The 26,399-nt window shown below is 42.1% G+C and overlaps 1 protein-coding gene across 1 annotated transcript; it reads left to right on the top strand.

The window, feature by feature from the left end:
• Positions 1-1,984: 1,984 nt before the first annotated feature.
• LOC100616709 (zinc finger protein OZF-like) lies at positions 1,985-26,399 on the top strand. The gene is made up of 5 exons (XM_007490654.2): positions 1,985-2,432; positions 3,197-3,312; positions 8,599-8,725; positions 19,937-20,032; positions 20,873-26,399. The coding sequence occupies exons 2-5, from the start codon at positions 3,280-3,282 to the stop codon at positions 22,102-22,104; spliced, it is 1,488 nt and encodes a 495-aa protein (XP_007490716.1). The 5' UTR covers positions 1,985-2,432; positions 3,197-3,279; the 3' UTR covers positions 22,105-26,399.

Raw genomic sequence — 26,399 nt, 5'->3', positions numbered from 1 at the left:
CTACCCCATAAAGCTTCTACTTTTCCTGACCTATTTTCAAGAGCCTGGACAAGAGTTTCTTTGTAGCCTGGGAAGAAAGCAAACTCTAAGATGTTAAATTTAAAATTTTATCTAATAATAAAAATATTATATTTTATTAGGCTTATTAAGGATCATTAAAAGTCAAGGAATAAAGAAGATATAAAATAAAGCTCATGTGCCCATGGCTGATTAGCCTCTTTAAAATCCCCCCACTTAGCTTACCACTATACTTGCTACATCATTGCAAGGAAGGAAGAGAAGAGAGAATGGGAGGCTTTACTGCCAGGTAAATACCAATTGTGATCTCACCAAAGTGGGTACTCAGGTGAGATTATAGGGAATTCTGGGAAATAGCAAGGACTTCTGGGGATTGAAATCTAGGGTTCAAAATCTCCATTTTTCCAAAGATACGCCAAAGGAGGGAAAGTCCAGGGAGTTTCAAGTGTCATTATGGTCCCAAGTCTGGGAATCCTGCAATAGATCATGGGGGTCACCTGCTCAAGACTGTGAATGTCACAGCGCCCCCCCTCCCCCCGCATTGGACAGAGGGGAGGAAAATCTTGCAACAGGTTATTACAAAAGTCTATGATTATGCTTAGAGGAAGAGGACATTTTTGCCCCAAACAAGCCTCTTGTGTAAGCAAGAATCCGTTTTAGTTCCCATACGACATCCCTCCTTGATCCTAATCACCATCCCCCCTCCCCCCCAACACACCAAGAGTTGTGGCAAACTGGAGAAGACCTCCCAGAGCTCCTGTGACACTCAGTCTGGCCATTGGCTCTGCTGGGCTGAGAGCAGGCGGACAAGCCCGAGTCTCAACGTGGGGGGCATTTTCAGACAGAGCCTCTGCTACAGTCTCCAGCCTGATCTTACCCCCAACCTCCATTTGTTAGAATCAAGTGTCGCTCCTCTTGAAGGGACCTCCTTGTCCTATTGAAGGGGGAGAGCGCTGACGTCTCTCTTTCCCCAAGAGAAAAGTTCACCTATTAATCAGTTATTAGAGGGGAGTAAAGGCAGGGTTAGTGGGGAGACACTGGAAGAAGACTGAAGGAGGATCCATCTCACCTTCCTCCTACTTTCTGGGATCATCTACTCTTTCTCCATTATACCCAAACCAACCCTGGACAGAGGGAGGGGCGGGCCGAGCCTCCCTACTCTGGCCCCTGAGACTTTCTGCTCCTGAACTGCAGGGGCTGGGTAAGACCCTGGGGGTGTGGGCGAGAGGCTGTGCGCATGTGCAGCAGGAGGGGGTGTGGCTGGCGGTCAGCTGGGCTGAAATTGTGCTGGGGGGAAGGGAGACTGAGGAGTGTGGGGTCCTGAGGGATCCGCTAGCGCCCCCTCCTCAGGCCTTGGGGAGCAGAGATCCATTGATCCTTCAGTCAATCAATCAACCAGTATTTTATTAGGCACCCGCTGTGTGCCAGGCTCTCCCAGGGGGGATTTTACAGGCTATTGAGGAATCAGGCCAGGGCTGGAGGGGAAATGGGGGTGGGAAGAAGGCTGCACCCGCCCTACACACACAATAGCCCTAAACCAAGGAGCCAGAGGAAAAGACTCCATTTTCGAGAATGCCCGTGCCATAACTCATCTAAGCCATGGCCGTCGCCCATGGAGTACTATTTCCCAGAATGCCTAGGTCCTGAGGTTATACAAGCCTTGGCAGTCTCAGCTCCTGGTAGGCCTGCGGCTGTGTTTCTGGGACCTTGGCCGGGTGAGAGGGGGAGGGGAGGGAGTCAATGGACGGGGTATAGGGGACACGGGGTTCCCTGGGCTCCTTGCTCTGTCAGTTGAGACTTTCTCCTTAATTCCTGAGGAAGGATAAGAGCCTGGTAAAGAGCCCTTCCCTGTTAGTGAGCTCTCCACGTTGGGCGAAAACCAGCGCGCATGTGCAAGCAAAAGGCGATCTGCGGGTTGGTGTGCTGGGTAAAAGTGTGAGGTGGCCGGGGGGGGGGGGGGGGGGGAGGGGGGAACAGCCTGTGTGGGTGTGTATGCCCGAAGGCGGCTATCCCAGCGCCACCTTCATAGGCCGGATAGAGTTTAGATCCATTCAGTCCCCGAATCGGTAGACTCTCATTACGCGCCTGCAGAGTGCCGGGCTATGCCCTGAGGTACTTTCGACAGTAAAGAAGCAGCGAGTCAGGGCTGAGGGTGAATTGGCAGAGGAGAAACTTGCAGCCATCTAAGCCCGGAGGCCCGAGGTGGAGGACGTCATTTCCCAGAATGCCTGGAGTCTGACGTCACACAAATCTTGGCCCCGCCTCTCCTGACACCCCGAGGCATTCTAGGAATCTTGTGGGGAGTCTGAGCTTCTGGAGGGATCACAGTTGTGCTTCTTGGACCTTTACTGTGGAAGTGGTGCGGGGGAGGGGACTCAGGGCGCAGGCGCGGACCGAGCTCCCCATCCTGTCAGGTAAGACTTTCTCCTCCCCAACTTCTGGGGGGTGAAGAGACCTTCGCTGACCACTTCCCGAATTCTCAACTGGGGGTGGTGCTTTTTGTGCGCATGTGCAAAAGAGAGGCGAGGCCGGAGCCCCGGGCCCGAGTTTGTGTAGCGGGGGAGGAGCTATTTAAGCTTCGGTCTCCCTGCGTGTCCCTCACTTTAAAGGACCAGAGAAAAGACTAACCCGGAAGTGCCCAGCTCAGGCCTCGGCTGCTCCATCTGGCCCCGGAGCCCTGGCGGGGCTTCGCCCTCCCCCTGAGGAGAGAGAAGGGGCCGCCAGCCCCGGAGCCTGGAGGCAGCTGGGGGTGCAGTGACGGGATGGGGGAGGGACTGGTCCGGCCCTTCCGGTTAGGGGGACGTCCAGCTGAGAACCTGCCCAGGGGAGAAGCAACCTACTGGTCTGGGGAGTTCCCTGTGCCCACATGACATGGGAGGAACCCAGATCTCGGGCGCTGAAAAGTGCCAGCACGCTCTCCCCACCCCCACCTGATGCCCGTCTCCCCCCATTCCCCAGTAACCCGCCCCCAGCAGTCTCCCTCCATCCACCCAGTGCAGTTTGTGAATAGAATAAAGCCAAAGATGTCCGCGGGGGGGGGGGGGGGGGGTTGCCTGGCCAATCCAGGACCCTTCCCAGCCTGAGGCTCCCTGTGCCCCCCTGTGGGGGAGAGTCTGCCCGGAGGTCAGGGAAGGGCCTGGGAGCCCCTCTAACCCTCCCCCTCTCTCCTTCCCCCCAGGAGGAAGTCTTCCCCCCCCCTCGGGGCTGCCACCCCCTGAAGGACCCCAGGGTGACCCCAGCAGAGAACCCGCAGCCAGAGGAATGGCCCCCGGGACCCCGAGGCCCCCCTCCCAGGTGAGTGCAGCCCCTCCCCCAGCCAGGCTGGAATCCAGCAGAACTCAGAGCTGTGCCTCTGCCAGACCTCCAGGGGCCCCATCACTGCTTGTGCTCAGGGGAAGCTCTAGGGTCAACCCTGGCTGCCCCCCATCCACCGTGTTCTGGGGTTTCCCAGCCTTGGTAGTCCCTGCCAGGATGAGCCCCCCAGGTTCTACCAGTCAGGCCCAGGCGCTGCCATTCCTTCATCCATCCCCCAGTGTGACCCCCTCCCTCAGCGGGGTGGCCGGGGGTCCCCCAGCTCTAGGGATGAGCCAGGGACAGGCTCTGCTCCTGCCCTCCAGGCCCCGGGCTTGGGCGGGTCAGTCAGGCCTGCCAGGGGGGCTTCCAAAGGAGTTTGAGGGAGATCAGATGAGGCACAGCCTGGAAAAGGAGCGTTTTTACCAGAAGGAAAGGGCTGGGCACTGTGGGCAGGGCTGGAAGGTCTTCTGAGAAGGGCTCCAGCCAGGCTCCTCCTCCAGGCCAGAGGACAGGCCATGGGGCTGCTTCCTGGGTCAGGCAGTGGGTCAGTCTTCGCCAGGCCTTTGGGCCTTATTAGACAGTAAGAAGAAGTGGGGGAGGGGAGGGCACTGCTGAGCACAACCAGCACCTTGTTCTGTCCTCACAGCAAAGGCAGCCTCCAGGGCAGGCCCTGAGCTTCTCCCCCACATGCCCTTCTGACAGCCCTTCCCCCCTGGCCACAGGAGGGCCTCAGTGGTAGGAGCTGGGGAATGGGGGGTGACAGACAGCATTGGGCTTTCCCAGCCCCAGGAGGAAAGAGCCTGGCAGGGGCTGGCATCAGGATGGGCAGAGGGGTGCCAGGGGAGAGGGCTGGGCTGGCTGAGGAGAGCTGCCCCAGGGAGGAGAGCAGGCCCTGGTGGTAGCTGGGGAGCCAGTGAGGCAGGAGCCTGGCATGAAGGTGGCATCAAAGAGCACTTCTGGTTCCTGAAGGCCAGTCAGGGCCAGAGTGGCCATCTGACCCGGGTGACCCCTGGATCTGCCTGGCCTGGTGGGTTCCTGCACTTCATCCATGTTGTTCCCTCCATGGAGAACATTGTGGGGATCAGAGACGTCTCTGGGCCCTCGTTCTGAGCTGAAGATCCAAACTAGTTGTGGTCAGTGGAAGCTGCAGGTGGCCCCCAGCCCGCCTGGAGCCAAGATCCCCCAGACGTGGGACAGGTGTTTTCTGGGTGTCTGACAGACCCTTAGCAGTCCTTACCAGGCTGGAAGGCACTGAGGACGCAGCAAACAGGCAGTGGGGTTTGGTCAGAGGTTGGAACCTTTGATCCCACATCCTAAGTTCAGCACGAAGTTAAGAGGAGAAAATGGACTGAATCCTCCAGAGCTCTCTGACTCCCGAGGCCACAGGAGGCTCTCTGGGCCACAGTCCTCGGGGAGCCCGGAGTTGGCATGAATCTTCCCAGGCTCAAAGGGCCCCTGGACGGGCCGAGCTTGTTTCCTGGATCTCCTCAGGCCAGTGAGTCCCCCGCCATTCCCAGGGAGCCCGGCGCCCTCCTGCAGGGCCTTCAGCTTCCCCAGAAGAGGACACACACCTGAGCTGTGATTCATCCCATAGAAATCTTTGATGCCCTGAATTGCTTTAATATTCTGATACCCCAAACTCCATCCCTTCCACTGCTGCCGCCTATGTTCTGCTCTTATAATGTATGTCTGCTGCACAGTTAGTGTCCTACCTGGGCCTCACTCTCCCTAAAATGGTTCTCATGGTGACTTCTCTAAAGGATCCTACGCGGTTCATGATCAGTGATATGGAGGCGATGAATGATTTCCCGTTGGCCAGATGACTGGGAAGACTTGCAGAGGTGCCTCGATGAGAAGTTCCTTACCCAGAAGGCCATCCATATGAAATAGGTGCAATCCAGGACAGGCATTCTCTTACCAGGATACAGAAGACAAATACACAATCAATAATAATGTCTCTTTACATTACTTTGGAGTCAAATCCACCTTCTCTTCTGTCAATGTTGTGTTTTGATTCATGGCTGGATATAGTGATTGAACTGCCTTTGGCTGATGATCAGGTGTTTTGTAGAGAGACTTCTTCTTTTTTTAATTTTTTTCCAAACTGTTTAAAGAATTGAAAATGGCTTCAGGGCCCCATTTACCAATAACAGATCCCACAGGCTCTGGAACCCAGGACATTTGTCAGTGAATACATTTCTTAAGACTATGAGCAGTACATTTCCTGTTATTGGGAGTCACTCCTCGTGTTTATTATATGTTAATGAATATTGTTTTGTGGAATTCCTTTCTAAAAGGACATTCTCCGTGTTATACAAACAAATGCCCCCCAAATCTGAATAGCAGGACACTCCCCATAAAGCTGACAAGGCCCTGAGATTGCTGGATTATTTGGCACCACATGAGTGCTAGAAAACTCTGATATGGTATTCAACAATGAGTAGGCGAGGTCTCCATGGGATATGGTTCATGCCTGTGTTTGGGGGCCATGTTTAGACACATCTTGCAACTTGAATTGGATGGACATGGGGAAGAAAATTCTTCTTGCAAATCAGGAAATGCATTGAAGGTCAAGGTCTTAGTGTGACATATAGTCTAGAGAACACCCAGACTGGGTAACACCAAGAGTCACCTATTCGAAACAGCATTCTGAGCCACCATCCTTATGTGGATTAGAATCCAGTGTGTCACAGCTGGGCCTTCCTATTCATGCCAGACAACTCCCTCAGGGTCATCTCTAGTAACAGGAATCCTCATAATGGACACTTTTCAGTGCATTCATTGACTTTATTCAGCCATTACAGGAGCTGGTTAGGGTGGACAGAAACCAGCCACGACACTAATAACATATCAGAACATGAAGTTAGTGTCGGGTCACAAATATTAGATAAATACACACACTGATCAGCTTTATGTGAATGAATTGAACCCTGGCCAGCTTTCTTCTTGGATGTAGACTGTGGATGATGTTAGGCTCCTTGTCAATGAGCAGCAACTGCTCTGAGACACTAGCAGCCACTCAGACTGAGTTGAGCAGGGATGCTGTTGCTGTTGATGGCCCAGAGTAGACTGCAGACTTTCAGGGCTCGGCACCCTCCTGCTTATGACCTTAGATGGAATGACTCATCTGTCTGGGAGATCAGGGGTAGAGAGCAAAGATCTCTTTTGAAAATGTCCAGTTTTTGGAGCAGCACTTTTTACCATGAGCAGGATGGTAAAAGAGAAATATGAGTTAAATCCTCTTTCCGGTGTAGAAATTACTCTCTTGGAGTACATAATTTCAGTTTCCTTTTTTCTTTTTTTTTATTTAAACCATTATCTTCTGTCTTAGAATTAGTACTGAGTAAGGGCCAGGTGGTAGAAGTGAAGTGACTTTCCCATGTCACATAGCAAATGTCTGAGGCCAGATTTGAACCCAGGAACGATCCCCTCCCCAGGCCTGACTCTCCATCCACTCTGCCACATAGCTGTCCCCTGAGGTTTCTTTATCTGTGTCTTTAAGCCAACAAAGCAGAAAGAAGAATATGGCTTTTCAGACCTGGAAAAAAATCTCAGTTTAAAATGAGGAAATTTCAGAAGGTTCATATCATACAGATCATTCAAGGGAGAGTTGTCAACAAGACAAAAGCAGGAGAAAATTCTAAAAGTATCAAAACAAGACAGCAGAAAAAGGTTTCATCAAAATTATCCGAAAAGAAAAGCAGGATTTTTCATCTTACACATTCCTTTTTCTTACAGACATAAAGATTAAATAGCAGGCCATGTTCTCCTAAGACACAGTAGTGTCAATTGAAGGATATTCCATATTTTCTCACCATGGGGATGGACAAAGCCATTTCAGGGGGTTGGATTGGCCCTTGTAAAGTTTCAAGTTTCTAGATTGTATTGAGGATCTGGGGAATTGTGTCTTCCTGTGCTTGGACATTCTCAGCCTTTTTTCAGACTATTCTTCCTCCGGATGTCCCAGGGCTATTCCACAGAATGGGTCGAGAAGGGGTAAAGTCGAAGAGTATCCAATACCACGTGTAAAATATATGAAGTCAAAGGGAGAGATAAAGACAGACAACCTATTCCAGAGGAGAGAACTACCAATTTTTTCCCCTTTTAGGACATTTACCCTTAGTCTATTCCATTGATCTACTCTTCTTTGCAGTACTATATTTTAATGATTATTGCTTTATGAGTACAGTTTAAGATCTAGTACTGCTAGGCCACCATCATTCACTTTTTTTTTCTTTAGTTGCATTGATATTTTTGATATTTTGTTCCTGCAGATGAACTTTGTTATACTTTTTTTCTAATTCTATAAAAACTTTTTTTTAATATTTTGATGGTTATGGCACTGAATAAGTAAATTAATTTAGCTAGGATTGTTATTTTTATTACATTAGCTCATCCTAACCATTTTTCTTTCCTTTAGATTTTGGAGAGTATCAATTGACCACATTAAATGACCAGTCAATTAATAAATCATCTAAAAGGAAAACATTTTGCCTCTTAAGAATTCCAATCATTACACTGTCAGCAGCTTTCTTTTGAATTAGCTTATTTGCCAAAATATAGTATTTTAAAAAGATGGAACACCCCTTCTGTTCCTCATCATACTTATTCTTCTTTCCATGTCACTAAAAGTAAAATGACTGAATATATTCCAGTAATAAATGGCACATATCATAAAACAAAGACAGGCTATTTTGGCTATGGCACATCATACCCAGTTGTTCCCCAATGTCTCAATTTAACATCAGACTACTCATCTTCACTTGGCTAGAATCAGAATCTGATCCCATATTAGGTCTATGGAATCCTCTAGGAAATGAATTAGAGAACTCTTTATTCATTGTTTTCTCCTCATTGATCACTGTTAATATTTTCCCCTAAAATACACAGTACATGCTAGCTTCTCAGAGACTTCAAAAAAATATTCTCATCAGATTAGCTCTGATCCTTGTGATGAGGAATTTCAGATCACCTTCTTTCTCTTCCATAGAATCTCGCTTCACTCAGAGCACTTCCCGTCTCTCTGATTCCACAGGGAAAAGCATTTCAGAGTAAGATGCTTCTCCAGGTTTTACTCTTCACAACATGATTCTCACTTCAGACATAAAGTGCCTTTGTCAATATTCCATTGGGCTCTGAATGACAGGTCTCCACTGATGGCTCTGACACCTATTAAGGTTCAGAGTTTGGGTAAAATCCTTGTGTGCTTCAGTTTCCTCCAGGCAGTTGATGAGGGTTGTACTAGATGAATTCTGGTCTCTAAAACTTGTGACTTTGTTGGTTTAGGGGTCAATAACATTTAAGGATGTGGCTGTGGACTTCACCCAGGAAGAGTGGTGCCTATTAGACCATTCTCAGAAAGCCCTGCACCTAGAGGTCATGCTGGAGAATGTGCAGAATCTACTCTCTGTGGGTAAGAACCATCCCCTGTGTTAATTCTGAATCTTCCATTAAGAGAATGCCTTTATTTGAACCAGATGTGTATGAGTTTGATCCTTTGTCAATGACTAAAAAAGCAGAGGTAATGATCTCTTCTGAGGGTTCTCCTTATGCATGCTTTTCATTTTTTATAAAAATAGCTATTCGAGGAAAAGCAACTGCTTGACTATAGGGGTTGAGGGGATATGATTGAGGAGAGACTCTAAATGAGCACCCTAATGCAAATACCAACAACATGGAAATGGGTTCAAATCAAGGACACATGTGATACCCAGTGGAACCATGAGTCAGATATGGGGGGCGGGGGGGATGAAAGTGATCTTTGTTTCCAGTGAATAATGTTTGAAAATGACCAAATAAAATAATGTTTAAAAGGGGGGAAAAAGTTTAAAAAATAAAAATAGCTATTAATTATGTTAGGGGAAGCTAGGACTTTCCTTTCTTGCCCCTAAAATTGTTTCTTCTCGGTTCTGGATAGCTTCAGGTGAAAACTTAAACCAGTGTTACAGATATCTATTCCATAAGCTAATCTTATAAGTCATGTAGCCAGCCTCTAATTAGACCTGAAATTTGTGTGCAAATCCTCTCTTTATAGCCAGGCAGCTTTTACTTGATGATGGGCACTGAAGGGAATCCTCTGCTTGTTGGTGACATAGCCCCTTTCCCTTTTGGCTGGGTCTGGTCTTTAGAAAGGTTTTTTTTTTTTTTAACATTATTTTATTTGGTCATTTCCAAACATTATTCATTGTAAACAAAAACCATTTTCTTTTCCTCCCCCCCCCCCAACCTCTCCCATAGCCGGCGCATGGTTCCACTGGGTATCACATGTGTTCTTGACTTGAACCCATTTCCGTGTTGTTGGTATTTGCACCAGAGTGTTCATTTAGAGTCTCTCCTCAGTCATATCCCCTCAACCCCTGTAGTCAAGCAATTGCTTTTCTTCGGTGTTTTTACTTGCACAGTTTATCCTCTGTTTGTGGATAGTGTTTTTTAGATCCCTGCAGATTGTTCAGGGACATTGCATTGTCCCTAATGGAGAAGTCCATTAACTTCGATTGTACCACAGTGTATCAGTAGAAAGGTTTTCATAATATTAAGTATGAATGGGAGAAATAAAGCCAAGAAGGCAGTGTAGCAGAAGCAAAAGCTGGACCTGCCCTGAGAATGTCAAAGTAAACTTAAAATGTCCTTTTCAATGACTAGAGTCACAGAACAAACATGGGTAAGAGTGAGGGGACTCTCCTAAGGAAAACAACTAGAAAGTTAGACAGAAAGGGTGTACTTTGAGGGATAAGAGGGGAACTGGATTTCAAACTACAATTAGAATTCATGGTTGGATTGAATATTTAATTGGTCACCAGGGATTTAATTTCTAAATCCCAAAAAATGAATTACTAAAGTAAAATGGAATTTATGATAATTTATTTTTACAATAGAGGGAAGATATTAAGGAAGAGAGAAAAGGGGAAAGAGAGAGAGGGGGCCCCGGCTTCCTCTGACCTAGGTAGCAATTCTAAGGCCCCAGCCAGGGGAATGGACTCTCAAGATGATGGGCCTTTCCAGGAGGCTCACGCCACCAGAAAGAGCAAGGAAATAAGCCTTTACACTCACCATGGTGACCGTCTAAAACAGTCTGAGGTCTGGAGACCCGCACGAGCCCTCCAGGGTTGAGTTCCACAGCCAGGTCCGAGTGTCAGAGTCCTTCCAGTCTGGTGTTTCCATTTTTAAAGACCTTTTTCTCTTGGGTCACTTCCCCTAAATTTTCCGTCTACCAATCACAGCTGACACTCCACTCCAGAACTACCCACTCTTTCACATATGGGTCACAGACCTCCCACTCAATGTATGAAATAAGTGTTCACACCTTTTTGTGGTTAAAATCCAAAATGGGTAGATCGACTTTTAAGTCCTGTGTTTACACTTTGGGGATTAAAATCTAGAAATAGACAGGGGATTACAATTTAATCTTCACAATCAAGGAAGAACTAAGTACTTTCATTGTTATAATCTGGGGAGAGCCAAATCCAGTCTTCACACTACAAACAGAGGAATGCAGACAATCCACCCCCAACTACTGCTCTAGGTTCTGAACCTGGGCACAAGTCAAATTTGAGATTCCAGGAATCTTCTTAAACCTTCATTATTAGCTCCTCCTATAACAACCCTTTTGAATACAAAAGCTTGGCACCAGGCTGTAGTGAGGTCCCAAAATCCCTTGGCCAGTTCAAGTCTCTGGTAAAGCCTGTAGCCCCAGTGTAGGAGCCGCCTTCAGTTCCTATACAATTTACTTGTGGGTGGTGACCTGAGAAGGAGAATGGAGACTAAAGGAAGATGGATGAATAGATAATAGAGATAGAGGGAGAAACACAGGAATAAAGATTCAGAGACAATAAGTTAAAACACGTGGGGTGCAGCGAGTTCCAGTAATATATCTCATGAGCAAGAGAGCAAGAGGAGTAATGAGAAGTATGAGAAGTAAGAGCGTTGTGAGAAGCAAGAGGAGCAAGAGGGAGGCTCGCACATGTCTCTGAACTTTTATTGGAGATTTTAGGAATGTGAGGTGGGAGGGGATTAGGGAATACGTGACATGGCATAGGTTTTAACATTGGTTGAATCGACAATCACGAAATCAAAGACGAGGAGATTAATCCAACAGGCGACTTGGAAAGGAATGTGGTCTGACAAAACATGAGTTAGGACCCTGTCGCCGGTAATGTCCTTCTCAGGAATTCTCTTGTTCTTTGGACTGAAGATTCTGCAATACAATAGTCAATAAGTAACATGATCATGAGTTTGGTAAATGAATACATAAGACACAATATCAATACATCAATCATACTTCCAAGATGCTAATATGCCTGGTATGCTACACCCAGGGCAAAGTAGCTACCAGTTCTCTCAGCCCTGGAAACCAGCAGCAGTCTCTAGAGGTGACTAAATCAGCAGCTTTCAGAGGGCTCAGCTCACAGGCCATGGAACCACCTTGGAAGAAATGAAAGGGGCAGAAAACTATAACTACAGTTGAAGGGAGCAGCGAGAAAAAACTGAAGATTAAGAGAATGCCTCTCTACTCTGGGAACTGAGATAGAAGTTAAAGTGGGGGTGGGGGGAGTCCCAAAAAATGAGCACAAAGTATTTGGATACAAAAGCCTCTACATGTAAAACTTCAAATAATAATGGAAATTGGTCTCAGGTGCTGGAAGAGTTGAAAAAAGAATTCAAAAATCAAATGAGAGAAGTAGAAGGAAAATGGGGAAAAGAAATGGAAGTAATGCAAAAACAAAATATATGCTGAAAGAGCAAAATTGGTCAAGTGGCAAAAAAGGCAGAAAAATCTAATGAAGAAAAACAGTTTAAGTAAAAGTAAAATGGACCAAATGGAAAAGGAGAATCAGAAGGTCATCTAAGAAAATCATCCTTCAAAATGAGAATAGACCATATAGAAGTGTAAAGGTTAAAATTTAGGGAAACTGAGACAGGTAGAAATTAGTTTCTCTCTGCAAGGAGTATTATATTTTATGAGGTTTATTAAAGATTAAGGATTAAAGAAAATACAGGATAAGAAAGCACGTGACTAGGCCGGAGAGAGGCCTAGACACAACCCCACCTACATTATGAAAAGAGCTACCTCTGCTCCAAAACGGAAGTCCAAAAGCCACAAAAGCCTTTGCAATCAGGTTAAATCCCTTCTCGATCAGGGCCCACCTGAGAATTCAGTGAGATTACAAAGCATTTTGGGGAAGTGGAGCAAGGGCTTGTGGGGATTGAAGTCCAGAGTTCAAATCCATTTTTTACAGAAGCCAGTGATTTCTTCTTTTTCTTTTTAAGTTAATTTATTTAGAGTGGTCCCCCCTATCCCCAGTTACATGAATCATGTATTTTTCCTCCCCTCTTCCCACCCTGCTCTAGTAGCCAATGAGTAATTCCAATGGGTTTTACATATGTCCTTGATCAAGACCCATTTCAATTCCATTGATATTTGCATTCGGGTGACCATTTAGACATCTCCTGTTATATTCCCATCGACCCATGTGTTCAAGAAGTTGTTTTCCTTCTGTGTTTCTACTCCCACCATTCTTTCTCTGGGTGTGGAAAGCGTTCTTTCTCACAAGTCCCTCTGAATTGTTCTGAATCATTGCACTGCTGCTAGTAGAAAATTCCATTATGTTCAATTGTAACACAGTGTTATCAGTCTCTATGTACAATGTTCTCCTGGTTCAGCTCCTTTCACTCTGCATCAATTCCTGAAGGTCTTTAGTTCACATGGAAGTCCTCTGGTTCATTATATCTTTGAGCACAGTAGTATTCCATCACCTACATATCCCACAATTTGTTCAGACATTCCCTAATTGGAGAGCATCCCCTCATTTTCCAATTTTTTTACCAACACAAAGAGCACTGCAATGGATTCGTACAAGTGTTTTTCCCTATTATCTCTTTGTGGTACAAACCCAGCAGTACTATGGCTGGATTGAAGGGCAGGCATTCCTTTAGCCCCCTTTGGACGTAATTCCAAATTGCCATCCAGAATGGTTGGATCAATTCACAACTCCACCAGCAATGCATTAATGTCCTATTTTTGCCACATTCCCTCCAACATTTATTACTTTCCTTTGCTGTCATGTTAGCCAATCTGCTAGGTATGAGGTGGTATCTCAAAGTTGTTTTGATATGCATTTCTCTGATTATAAGAGATATAGAACATTTTTTCATATGCTTATTGATAGTTTTGATTTCTTTATCTGAAAATTGCCTATTCATGTTCCTTGCCCATTTCTCAATTGGAGAATGGCTTGATTTTTTTGTACAATTGATTTAGCTCCTTATAAATTTGAGTAATTAGACCTTTGTCAGAGGTTTTTGTTATAAAGTTTTTTTTTCCCAATTTGTTGCTTTCCTTCTAATTTTGGTTGCATTGGTTTTGTTTGTATGGAACCTTTTTAATTTAATGTAATCAAAATTGTTTAATTTATATTTTGTCACATTTTCCAACTCTTGCTTGGTCTTAAAACCTTTCCTTTCCCAAAGATCTGACAAGTATACTATTCTGTGTTCACCTAATTTACTTATAATTTCCTTCTTTATACTCAAGTCATTCATCCATTCTGAGTCTATCTTGGTGTAGGATGTGAGATGTTGATCCAAACCCAATCTCTCCCATACTGTCCTCCAATTTCCCCAGAAGTTTTTGTCAAGTAGTGGGTTTTTATTCCAAAAGCTGGGATCTTTGGGTTTATCATAGACTGTCTTGCTTAGATTAATTACCCCAAACCTATTCCACTGATCCTCCCTTCTGTTTCTTAGCCAGTTCCATATTGTTTTGATGACCGCTGCTTTATAGTACAGTTTAAGATCTGGTATTGCTAGACCACCTTCCTTCACATTTTTTTCATTAATTTCCTTGATATTCTTGATTTTTTTGTTCTTCAAAAAAAACTTTGTTATAGTTTTTTCTAATTCAGTAAAAAAGTTTCTTGGTAGTTTTGATAGGTATGATAGTTTTGATAGTATGGCACTAAATAAGTAAATTAATTTGGGAAGGATTGTCATTTTTATTATGTTAACTTGTCCATCCCTGAGCAATTAATGTTTTTCCGATTGTTTAATCTAGTTTTAATTGTTTGGAAAGTGTTTTGTAGTTGTGTTCCTATAATTCCTGTGTTTGCTTTGGCAGATACATTCTTAAGTATTTTATATTGTCTAGAGTTATTTTAAATGGAATTTCTCTTTCTAATTCTTGCTGCTGAGATGTGTTGGAAATATATAGAAATGCTGATTACTTATGTGGGTTTATTTTGTATCCTGTAACTTTCCTAAAGTTCTTGATTATTTCCACTAGTTTTTAGTGAATTCTCTAGGATTTTTTAAGTAGACCATCATATCATCTGCAAAGAGTAATAGTTTAGCCTCCTCATTACCTATTTTAGTGCCTTCAATTTCTTTTTCTTCTCTTATTGCTACTGCTAGTGTTTCTAGTACCATGTTAAATCATAGAGGTGATAATGAGCAACCTTGTTTCACTCCTGACTTTATTTGGAATGCTTCTAATTTATCCATATTGCTAATGATGCTTGCTGATGGTTTTAGATATATGCTATTTATTATTTTTAGGAAAGGGCCTTCTATTCCTATATTTTCAAGTTTTTTAAATAGGAATGAGTGTTGTATTTCGTCAAAGGATTTTTCTGTCTCTATTGAGATAATCATGTGATTTTTGTTGGTTTGCTTGTTGATATGGTCAATTATGTTGTTGGTTATCCTAATATTGAACCATCCTTGCTTTCCTGGTATAAATCCTACCTGCTCACAATGAATAACCCTCGTGATCACTTGCTGGAGTCTTTTTGTTAGTATTCTATTTAAGATTTTTGCATCTATGTTCATTAAGGAGATTGGTTTGTAGTTTTCTTTCTCTGTTTTTGATCTACCTGACTTTGGAATTAGTACCACAATTTTGTAATAAAAGGAACTTGATAGAACTCCTTCTTTGCTTATTATGTCAAATAGTTTATATAGTATTGGGATTAGTTGTTCTTTGAATGTTTCATAGAATTTACTCATGAATCCGTCTGGTCCTGGTGATTTTTTCTTAGGAAGTTCTTTGATGGCTTGTTCAATTTCTTTTTCTGATATGAAGTTATTTAGGTGTTCTATTTCTTCTGTTAATAGAAGCAATTCATATTTTTGTAAATATTCATCCATATCACCTAGATTTCCATATTTATTGCCATATAATTGGGCAAAATAGTTTTTAATGATTGCCTTAATTTCTTTATTAGAGGTGAGTTCGCCCTTTTCATTTTTGATACTGTTAATTTCATTTTCTTCTTTCCTTTTTTTAATTAGATTGACCACTACTTTGCCTATTTTATTTGGGTTTTTTTTTTTTCAACAAATGTAAGGATTCACAAGTGAATTCTTTCAAACATTAGAACAACTATCCCAATACTATACAGCTTTTAGTCTTATTTATTAATTCAATAGTTCTTTTACTTTTGATTTTATTAATTACTCCTTTAATTTTTAGGATCTCTAATTTAGCTTTCATTGGGGGATTTTTAACTTGTTCACTTTCTAGTTTGTTCATTGCCTGCCCAATTCAGTGATCTCTGCCCTCCCTAATTTGTTAATATATGCACTCAAGGATTTAAATTTCCTTCTGAGTTCTACTTTGGCTGCATCCCATAGATTTTGAAAGGATGTCTCATCATTGTCATTTTCGTCAATGAAATTATTAATCGTTTCTATGATTTGTTCTTTAACCAATTTTGGAGAATCATATTTAATTTCCAATTAATTTTTCATTTTCCTCTCATGTACCTTTACTAATTATTTTTATTGATTTATCATATGAAAATGTTGCATTAATTATTTCTGCTCTTTTACACTTGTTTCATTGTTTTTATGCCCTAGTACTTGGTCAATTTTTTTGAATGTACCATGTGCTGCTGAAAAGAAGGTGTAGTCCTATTTGCCCCTGTTTATTTTTCTTCACATATCTATTATCTCTAATTTTTCTAAGATTTCATTCACATCTCTTAACTGTTTCTTATTCATTTTTTGGTTTCATTTATCTAGATCTGATTGAGGAAGGTTCAGGTCTCCCAGTAGTATAATTTTACTATCTATTTTGTCCTTGAGATCCACTAGTTTCTCCTTTACAAATTTGGATGCTATATCATTTAATATGTGTTTTGTACATATTTCCTCATTCTCTATACTGCCTTTTATTAAGATGTAATTACCTTCCATATCTCTTAACTAGATGTAGCTTTACCTTGGCTTTGTCAGATATCATGATTGTGACTCCTGCCTTCTTTTTTTCAGTTAATACAAAATAGATTTTGCTCCAGTCTTTTACCTGTACACTGTGTGTGTCTACCTACCTCATGTGTGTTTCTTATAGACAACATATGGTAGGATTTTGGTTTCTAATCCACTCTGGTATTTGCTTCCGTTTTATGGGTCAGTTCATCCCATTTACATTCAGAGTTATAAGAATCAGCTGTGTATTCCCCAACATTTTTGTTTTCTCTCCTGGTCCTGCCCTTTCTTCTTTCACTATTCCCTTCTATACCAGTGTTTTGTTTTTAATTATTCCCCTTAATTCCCACCCTTATATTACTTTCCTTTCTCTCTATCTGCACCTTCTTATTCCCCTCTTATTTTTCCTTGGGATCTTTTTAAACTATCCCTCACACACTCCCTCCTTTGTATTGCTTCCCTTCCCACCAGTACGTTTGTTACCCTTCTATTTCTCTGTAGGGTACAAATCAATTCTCTGCTCCAATGGTTCTGATTATTCTTCCCTCTTTGAGTCAATTTCAATGCACATAAGAATTATTTCCTATGTCCAATCTCTTTACCCTTCCAGTGTATTGATGTTCTCCCCCTCACCTGCCATGAGCTTTTTTTATGAAATATAAATTTACCCCATTTTGTCCCTTTTCCCATTTCTCTTAGATTTAACCTCTTTTTTTTTTACCTCTATATCAATACATATGTATACTCTTGACATTTCGTACTATACAGTTTGTCACTGTTCTCTCCAAGTATAATTCTTCTAGCAACCCTAGGTGATAATAACATTTTTTAAGAGTTACCAATATCATCTTTTCTTATGGGAATACAAATCATTTTAATTTGTTGGGTTCCTATAAAAAAGTTTGTTTTTTTTTTCTTTCCCCTTTCTTAATTACCTATTAGTGATTCTCTTGTGAGTTCTGGATTTGGGCACCAAATTTTCTGTTTAAGTCCGGTCTTTTCCTTATGAATGCTTGGAAGTCTTCTATTTCAATAAATGACCATACTTTAACTTGTAAGAATATAGTCAGTTTTGCTGGGTAATTCATTCTTGGTTGTAGACCCAATTCTCTTACTTTCCAGAATGCCATATTCCATGCCTTCTGGTCCTTCAGTGTCGATGCAGCCACATCCTGTTATCCTAATTGTGGTTCCATAAAATCTGAATGTCTTATTACCAGGTTGTAATATTTTTTCCTTGGTCTGGTAGTTCTTCAATTTGGCTAGAACATTCCTGGGCATTGTCAATTGTGGATTAAATATACAGGAGGTGATCTGTGGATTCTTTCAATCTCCACTTTTCCCTCTTGACCGAGAATGTGGGGCAATTTTCTTGGATAAAGTCCTGTAAAATGATGTCCAGACTTTTTCTGTTGTCATAATCTTCCTGTAATCCAATAATTTTTAAATTGTCTCTCCTCGATCTGTTTTCACATCTGACGTTTTGTCAATTAGATGTTTCATATTTTCCTCAATTTTTTCATTCTTTTGATTTTTTTGAGTTTTATATATTCTTGCTGCCTTGTGAAGGCATTTGCTTCTAGTTGTTAGATTCTAATTTTTAAAGATTTAATTTCATTCCTGGGCTTTTGGACCTCCTTCTCCTTCTGGTCTGATTTTCGTTGTAGACCATATTTCATCTTCTTTGCCTCATTTTCAAGTTGGTTAATTTTGGCTTTAAAGACACTATTTTCTTGCTTTAGTTCATGTGCCTCTGTCTCCAGATTACTTATTTGGCTTTTGAAGTTCTTTTCCCAGTTGTCTTCAGCCTCTCTTAATTGTTTTTTAAATTTTATTTTGAGTTTTTCAAAAGCATGTGTCCAATTCACTGGAGTTTCTGTGTTTTTGCTTGGTTTTCCTTGAACTTCTTCTGTTCCATTTGTTTCTTCATTACCTGGATAGAAACTATTGATTGTAATTTCTTTTTTTGTTGTCTACTCACATTTTTTCCTTCTTTCCCCCATCATTGGCTGTTTTCTTGCTCCTCTGTTTATTTGCTGGATCTGTGGGTTTGGACTATTCTTTTCTGAAAGGGCTTCTTCTCTGCTCTGCTGAGTGACCAAGTTAGGCTGATGTTATTGATGAGCCCTGAGGTCAGATCTTCCTCAGCAGGCAATAGAAGCTAAAAATGAGCTGAGCTTCCCACCCTGTCATGAAGGTTGTATCCTGTAGTAGTTTCAGCCTTTGTCCTTGGAGCTTAGTCAGCAAGGCTCTCAGAGCAGTCTGTGGGGGGAGGGGTGTTGGAGCTTGACCTTCCCTGCCCTCTGAAGGCTTCTTATCTGCCCTATTGATAAGATTAATATTAATCCAGAGCAGAGTTGATCTGCAGAGCTGGATGTGCCTGAGGCCAAAACCTCAAGGGGGTGGCAAGATGGAGTGTTTTGGTTGGGACTAAGCTGCCTTCTCTGATCCTCTCCTCCAGCTGCCTCTCTGCCCCCTGTGTTCAACGCCTTGACCTTAGCATAGCCCTTGCCCTTCCAGAGGTTCAAGCTGCCTCTGTTGATGTTGCCCTGGGACCTTCCTTTCCCGTAAACTTGAGTGTTCAAGATTTCAGACCTTTTTGGGGTGTACTTTTTATGTTGAATCCAGCAAGATGGTTCCCTAGCTCTGTCATGTTGTTAGATTTTGTTTTTGATTGGTGCAGAAGGGTTTTCAGAGGTCTGGAATTTACCGAGTCCAAGCCAACTCCGTGTCTCTGGATCTGTGAGATTTTTTTTTTATATTAAACATATTTGATATACACAAGTAGACATATAAATAGAATAAAGTAAATGGATTATTTCCATAACAATATGAGAATAAAATTCTTAAGAGTATTAAACTAAAGCTCACAGCCCCTCATCTTGCTTATTCTAGTAAATTTATCTTTATTCCTCCATTCTTCCCTGAAATCCCAGGACACATGATAGGAATGGAAAGGAAGGGAATAAGCATTTGCAAATACCTGCTTTTTGTCCTCTACTGGGTAAATGAGTTCATAATTATCATTAATTTGACAACATCCCTCTGTGATCGTCTTATTGTCCTTAATTCATCATAGGAGCAAACTGAGGTGAAATAACTTATGCAGGGTCACCCATGTATCATCTCTTTGAGGTTGCCTTAAATTTGCTTTTGCTGACTTTACGTTCTGATCTCTACCCCTTAACTATCAGCTGTCTTTAATTTCTTGATAATGGAGCCTATTCTTCTATTACAAAAGGTATATAGATAGAATTTTCTGATTGCAAATGGTTTCCATGATCTCTGCCCTCCTACAAATGTCCCAACAGTGAATACAACAGAAACCATTTTGTAGTCCTTACTTGCATGCCCCCTTTCTTTTAAAAGGACCATATTTTTTATTTTTTCTACTGAACCCTTCCTTCTTTCTCATGCTCAGGGCTTCCAGTTCCTAGAGAAAATTTTATCTCCTGTTTTCAGCAAGGGAAAGCACCATATCTGCTACAGCGAAACGGCCCAAAGAGCTCCAGTCCAGGTGAGTGAGTTAAAAGCAGGTATATAAGGGCTGTTATCCCAAAAGATTTTTAACTTGTGGTGAAGGGAGTGCTAGACTTGGGTGCTGGCAGACCAACACGGAATCATACTGTTCATTCCCCAAGAGATGAATGATGGATCAGTATAGGGCTTGAGACATAATATATAGTAAATTATAAAATAAGATGAATATTTGGTATATCTACAGTAAATGTTATACAATCTTTGCATCTGTAGAGAAAAGAAAACTTATATTCCACTTTTGAAAATTACTGCATGAGTGTTAAAAACAGTGATGTTTCTCTGCTTCACATACAAAATTTACCAAGACTGACCATGAGATGGTGCATCTAAAATGATGAGAACAGAATTTCTGGAAGATTATCTGACATTCACAAAATCATAAGAATATTAAATGAGTGACTTTTCAAGAAAGATGGAAAGACCAATGGAGAAAGATTGTGGAATACTGTGGACAAAGTATGATCATGCAGAGAGTTTCAATTGTAGTCTAGCTGCTAGGAAATTGTTCAGGTAATTCTTCCATTCTTTACTCATGACGAGTTGCAAAGTATGGAGAGAAGTTTGGGCCTGCCTGTGTCACAGATCCATTGTTAGATTTCATTGTAATTGTATGTAAATGTCTTTCTAAAATCATCCTTATAGATACGGCCAAATGGTCTTTCCAGAGAATAGTTCTGCTTGTTACAGTTTTAAACCTCCTTTTTGCCTGAGGAATAGAATAAAAATCAGTTTACCCTCTGCCCTCAGAAGAACTCATTGTTCTGTGTGCGTGTGTCTTCTTTCCTTCTTTGTTTATATCATTATTTGTTTTCTACAGAGGCAGAGAATAATTATGGAGTGAAGGCATCATCTACAAAGGTGAGCCCTTTTGTGGAAGGATCTGGTCCCCAACAATGCATGAATGAGAATCTTTATGACTTCCTTTTGAGAGAAAGCTGTGACTCTGCTATCAAGGTAAATAAAAATCTGAAGAGTGACAGTGAATTTGATGAAACTGAAGAGAAATTCAGCCAATATTCAGTCCTAACTGAGTATATGAAAATGACCTCAGGAAATGACTATTGTCAGGATAGAGAATATAGGAAACGCTTTCGTGAAAAAGGAGGACTTATTCAGTCACCTGAGAAACCTGAAAAGCCCTTATATCAAAGTAATGTAGGAGGAATGGCCTTAGGCTATAGTTCAAACATCATAAGACATTCAAAAAGTAAACATGTTGAGATGGTTTCTATGAATGATAAAGGTGGGAGACCTTTCAGTCAGAACTCTCAGCTTGACACACATCAGCAAATCCACAGTAGAGAGAAATCTTATGAATGTAAGCACTGTGGAAAGGCTTTTAAAAAGAGGGGATATCTTGCTAAGCATCAGAGCATCCACACTGGACAGAAACCTTATGAATGTAAGCAGTGTGGAAAGGTTTTTAGAGAGAGGAGATCTCTTGTTAAGCATCAGAGCATCCACACTGGAGAGAAACCTTTTGAATGTAAACAATGTGGAAAGGCTTTTAGAGAGAGGAGATCTCTTGATAAGCATCAGAGCGTTCACACTGGAGTGAAACCTTATAAATGCAAACACTGTGGAAAGACTTTCTCTCATAGGAGCAATCTTGCTGCACATCAGAGCATCCACAGTGGAGAGAAACCTTATCAATGTAAACACTGTGGAAAGGCTTTCACACAGAGGGGTAATCTTACTTCACATGAGAGAATCCACACTGGAGAGAAACCTTATGAATGTCAACAGTGTGGAAAGGTTTTCACATGGAGTGCCTCTCTTGCAGCACATCAGAGCATCCACACTGGAGACAAACCTTATGATTGTCAACACTGTGGAAAGGCTTTCACACAGAAGTGCTCTCTTAGTAGACATCAGAAAACTCATACTAGAAAGAAAACTCTTGAATGTAATCAGTATGGTAATGCTTTCATAGAGACGGACCATCTTACCAGAGCTCAAAGCATCCAAGCTGTAGACAAACTTTTATTATATAGGGTAACATCTTGCTTTATTCTCCAGAATGCTTCAAATCGCATTACTAATCTTTGATTGGCTACTTCCTACAGAAAACTGCAAAAGTTCAGTGCCCCTCTGAAGGGAGATACTAATTTCTCCTCATGAAAGTGGAGAAATCCCTGTCTCCAGCAGCTTTATATATATGAATATGAATATACATCTTCAGTTCACTTTTTTCTAATGTGGCCAAAAGCTCCCGTTTTTAAAAAGTATTATGGATTAAGTGGTTAGATTCTGATTGTTTAAAGGAAATCATGAAGTGGATTGGGTCACGAGGATTAAATGGCAGCAGGAAAAACACAATAAAGTCAAGAAATCAGGAGACACTGGTCATGGCAGATGTCCCCTGTACTGCACCCTCAAGTTCCCCTCTGGGAGGCTCAGGAAAAATAGAGAGCCATAGTTGGTTCCTGAAATGAGGTGTGATGGTTAGTGGGAGGAGAAAGTGTTTGATAAACTGAGGGAAGAGCAGATTTCATTCACTTCTCTTTTAGTTTTGTTGCTTATTGCTTGTAAGACTTTTCCTGTAAGCATGGCTAGGGATCCCTAATGGCATAATAACAAACCAAATGGAGCAGCGAGGACAGTAGTTTCTATATCTTTCCCTTTTCCCCATTTTTTGGAGGCCCTAAGTCACAAGAGGCAGCCAGGAGGTGACTGTTCACAGGCCACTCTGACATTCTCAGTATGGACTTTTCTCCCTAGTACCACCCCTAGTCTTGGGAGACTCTGCTTTCTTTCTTAGGATCCCACAAGCCAGTGCACCCGCCACCCACTGGTTAATAGTAAAAATGCAGGCAATTTAAAAATAAAGTAAAGTAAAATTATGAAATTAAATATAATTAAAGAAAAATTACAGTGTTACTGCCTTTTAAAATAAACTTAAAGGAAGTAGCATCCACATTTTTTATTTTTAATCATTTAATCATTGTATTCAAAATGGTTTGGAGTTCTTTCATTATTTGATTTTGTATAGTTTACTGCATTGGAACTGCATTGGCAAGCTTTCCATCTCTTTTATGTAGCTTGCCGTCATCGCCATTTATTATTTTTACACCATACTTGCTCCAACAGCCATATCTCTAAAGCCAGCCCCATCCCCAAGTTGGTGTTTCTCTTCCATAGCAGCAGCAGCCTTAGCAGGAGCCCCAAACAGGTAGGGAATAAAGACTAGGGATTTTTCTTAATTAGGGGAACAAAAAGAGTAGCTTCTGACCAGATAATCCACTAATAACCCCCCATTGTGGGGAATATTACTGTGAAGCATTGTGTAAATTACTAAGTGATTTGGATGAACCAGGATTTCCCAAGGAGCATGGCATGTCCAGAAAGGAGAAAAAGATGGGTGTTTGAAGCCTGGACACTAAAGTCTTTTACCTGGCTCCACTCTGGCTCTTTTGACTTTAAATTCTAAAAAATTGAAATCAGCCATTGACAGCAAGGATTTCAGAGAATATTCCAACTCTTGACTCTGGGCATATCATCTTGATGATTCAACCAAGACAGTATTACCACTAACCTGTCAGTTAAATCTGAGAAGATTGACCCCCAGCTACTTCCCAGCTCACCTGCCATGAGGCTACTCCTTGTCTTGATCCAGGCCATTGTGACTCCTTCTGCACCTTCTCCTAATGTGCTGCTCTCACCTCCCAGCCCACCTTTGGTAGCATCTCTCTGTCCTCCATCACTGGCTAACTTGTGCCCTATCTCTACCTTGCCCAGTTTTCCCTCCCACTGCCCAGCCTCCCCATGTTCTCCCCTTGCCCAGCTTTTCCCCCTCCTTCTCTCTCCCCTGCCCAACCCTTCCTTCACCTGGACTTCTCTCACTACCCTCCTCTCCCTTCCCCCACCACACCCCGACATTGTGCTCAGTTTCTACCCAAACAAGGAGCCAAGTGCCAGGAACCACAGACATGTCCAGGATGGTCCTTTTCCCCCCTCACGGATGTTCTCACTTATGACAGAGGAGAGATTTAGTCAATATTAGACATCAAACACTTTTTTCTCCACAAGATATTGAGAGATTCATTGAGGAAACTCCTGCCTATGGTGCTGATTAAAAAGTTTGAAAGTCTATTTAGCACATATAACCCAAGTTGGGCAGACATTACAGAATTGCCTCATGCTCTGTTAATGGAAGAGGAGAGGAACATGGTCCTTTCCATGATGAACAGATCCAAAACATCTCCCCAAACCATGAATTATCCCATTTTTGTTAGACTAAAAAGTTGGCAGACTGAGGTAATTAGACCTAACATCTTGGTTTATTTGTGCTTGTTTTGTTTTCTACACCCTCATCTTCCATTTTAGAATCAATTCTGTATAGTGATTGCAAGGGAGAAGAATGAGGGTTAGACAATGGGATTTCAATATCTTGCCCAGGATGACCCGCTAGGAAGTGTCTGAGGGCAGATTTGAATGCAGGACCTCCCACCTGTAAGCCAGAGTCAAACCCCTGAGCCTCCTAACTGCCTTCCTAATACCTTTTCCATTCCAAATAGAAGGGGTGCTAGTTGTCACAGAGCATTCTGAAATTTGTATTCAGAATTTCCAATTATTAAGATTTCTCTGTGTCTCTCTCTTCTCCCTCCCCCCTTAATCTCTCGTCTTTATCTCTGTCTCTTGTTTTTCTCTCTCTCTTCATCTCTCTTTTTCTGCCTCTTGTCTTTATCCCTTTCTCTGTCTCTTGTCTTTCTGTTTTTGTCTCTCTTCCTCCTTCCCTCCCCCCACCATGGGTTTTCGCCAGAGGGCAAAATATTTTTTCAAGTTAATCAAACCTGCATGGACAAGTGTCCAGGGAAGTGCTGCCCATTCCCTTGGCTCCCTGAGACTCTGCAGTGCTCCCTAGTGTCCACATCTCCCCAATCACTGGATGGAGGGATAAGGGGGGAAAGCCTATGACAGAACCCTGGTTGGCCATTGGGACAGGGTTGCATGGAGTAAAAGAGCCTGAGGACTGGTCTCACAAGTACTTAGAAAACTAGGAGAGAGCACCATGGAGGAGATGGTGAACAATAGGGTCAGGGGCTACCAAGAGGTCAAGAGTGACATGATGGCTTGCTTTGGGGATATGGCTCTTTAACTGGCCCTGGGAACTCGAATTCATTTAATCCTCAGGGTTTCAGTTTCCTCTTCTCTATACTTAATGGAGTAGAGTAATCTCCAAGATCCTATCCACCTCTACATTCCCGTGTCCTTTGTGGTTCCCAGACAGAAAAACACTATCCTAGATTTGACCTGACCAGGAAAGAATAACACGAGTTCTTCACCTCTCTGATACTAATTGTTGTCCAGTCACTTCAGTCCTGTCTGACTCTTTGTGACCTCATTTGGGTTTTTTCCTTTTTGAGAAAAATAATGGATTGGTTTGTCATTTCCTTCTCTAGCAGATTTTACAGATGTGAAAACTGAGGCTGCCTAGTTAGTCATTAAGCTTCTACTAATACAGCTTTGAAAAACATTGTTTGGCCTTTCATTTTCATTTGAATCCAATGTAATTATTTTTCTGAGCTTGAATTTATTTTGGGGGAAGATTTATATGGGGTACATCCTTTAATCCTCACTAATATCATCTTATTAGATTCACCTTAACCTACCCTGCAAAAGTCCATTCATCCTGCTAAAAATGGATAAACCCTTTCACAATCGATTAACCCTCCAGGCTGTCATAGCCCCTTCTGGATATCCCACTTACTTTAGCTTCAGTTGTGGATATCAGAAGAATCCAATGATCTAAGTTAGGTCAAGAACTAGAAGCAATCTTAATGGCCAGATATTCCAAGCCCTTCATTTTCCAAATGGGGAAACTGAGGTCCATAAAGGAATAATAAAAGCTAGTATATCTCTGGCTCTGCAAGTTTTTCCTGGTTCTATCATACTACATTCTAAAATATCAAGTTAGGGGAAAAGAATCAATTTAATCAGTCAGTCGTTGAACAAACACATGTAAACAGATCTCCAAATTGTAGAGTTAATTTGCTACGGCCCACTAAAATAAGAAAAAGAGTCTGACTTCAGCCAAGAGTACAGTTCTGTTGTAATCTTTACAAAAGCTGAGAAGATCCGTTCTTTAAATCACCAGACATTAAGTAGGCCCTTTGTGCTTTTTTTCAGTTTTTTATTTTTTCCAGATTACATATTAGTACAATATTTCAATAACCTGGTTCTTCAATGATACTTCTGTCACCCAGTGAATTGCTTGTCAGCTCTGGGAGGGGAGAAGGATGAGGGATGGGAAAGATCATGTATAAGGTAACCATGGAAAAATATTCTAAATAAATCAATAAAATTTTAAAAATAAAGTAATAATAAAAATGATCCTGTTTTCA

This window comes from Monodelphis domestica, chromosome 3, assembly GCF_027887165.1.
Source record: "Monodelphis domestica isolate mMonDom1 chromosome 3, mMonDom1.pri, whole genome shotgun sequence".
Lineage (NCBI taxonomy): Eukaryota > Metazoa > Chordata > Mammalia > Didelphimorphia > Didelphidae > Monodelphis > Monodelphis domestica.
Note: the sequence above shows the minus strand (reverse complement) of the source record. Positions and strands in the feature narration are given on the sequence as shown.

Coding starts and splice junctions, on each gene's coding strand:
- LOC100616709 (XM_007490654.2), top strand. CDS start 3,280: ATGGCCCCCGGGACCCCGAGGCCCCCCTCCCAG. Junction 3,313..8,598: donor CCCCGAGGCCCCCCTCCCAG/GTGAGTGCAGCC, acceptor TTGTTGGTTTAG/GGGTCAATAACATTTAAGGA. Junction 8,726..19,936: donor GCAGAATCTACTCTCTGTGG/GTAAGAACCATC, acceptor TCTCATGCTCAG/GGCTTCCAGTTCCTAGAGAA.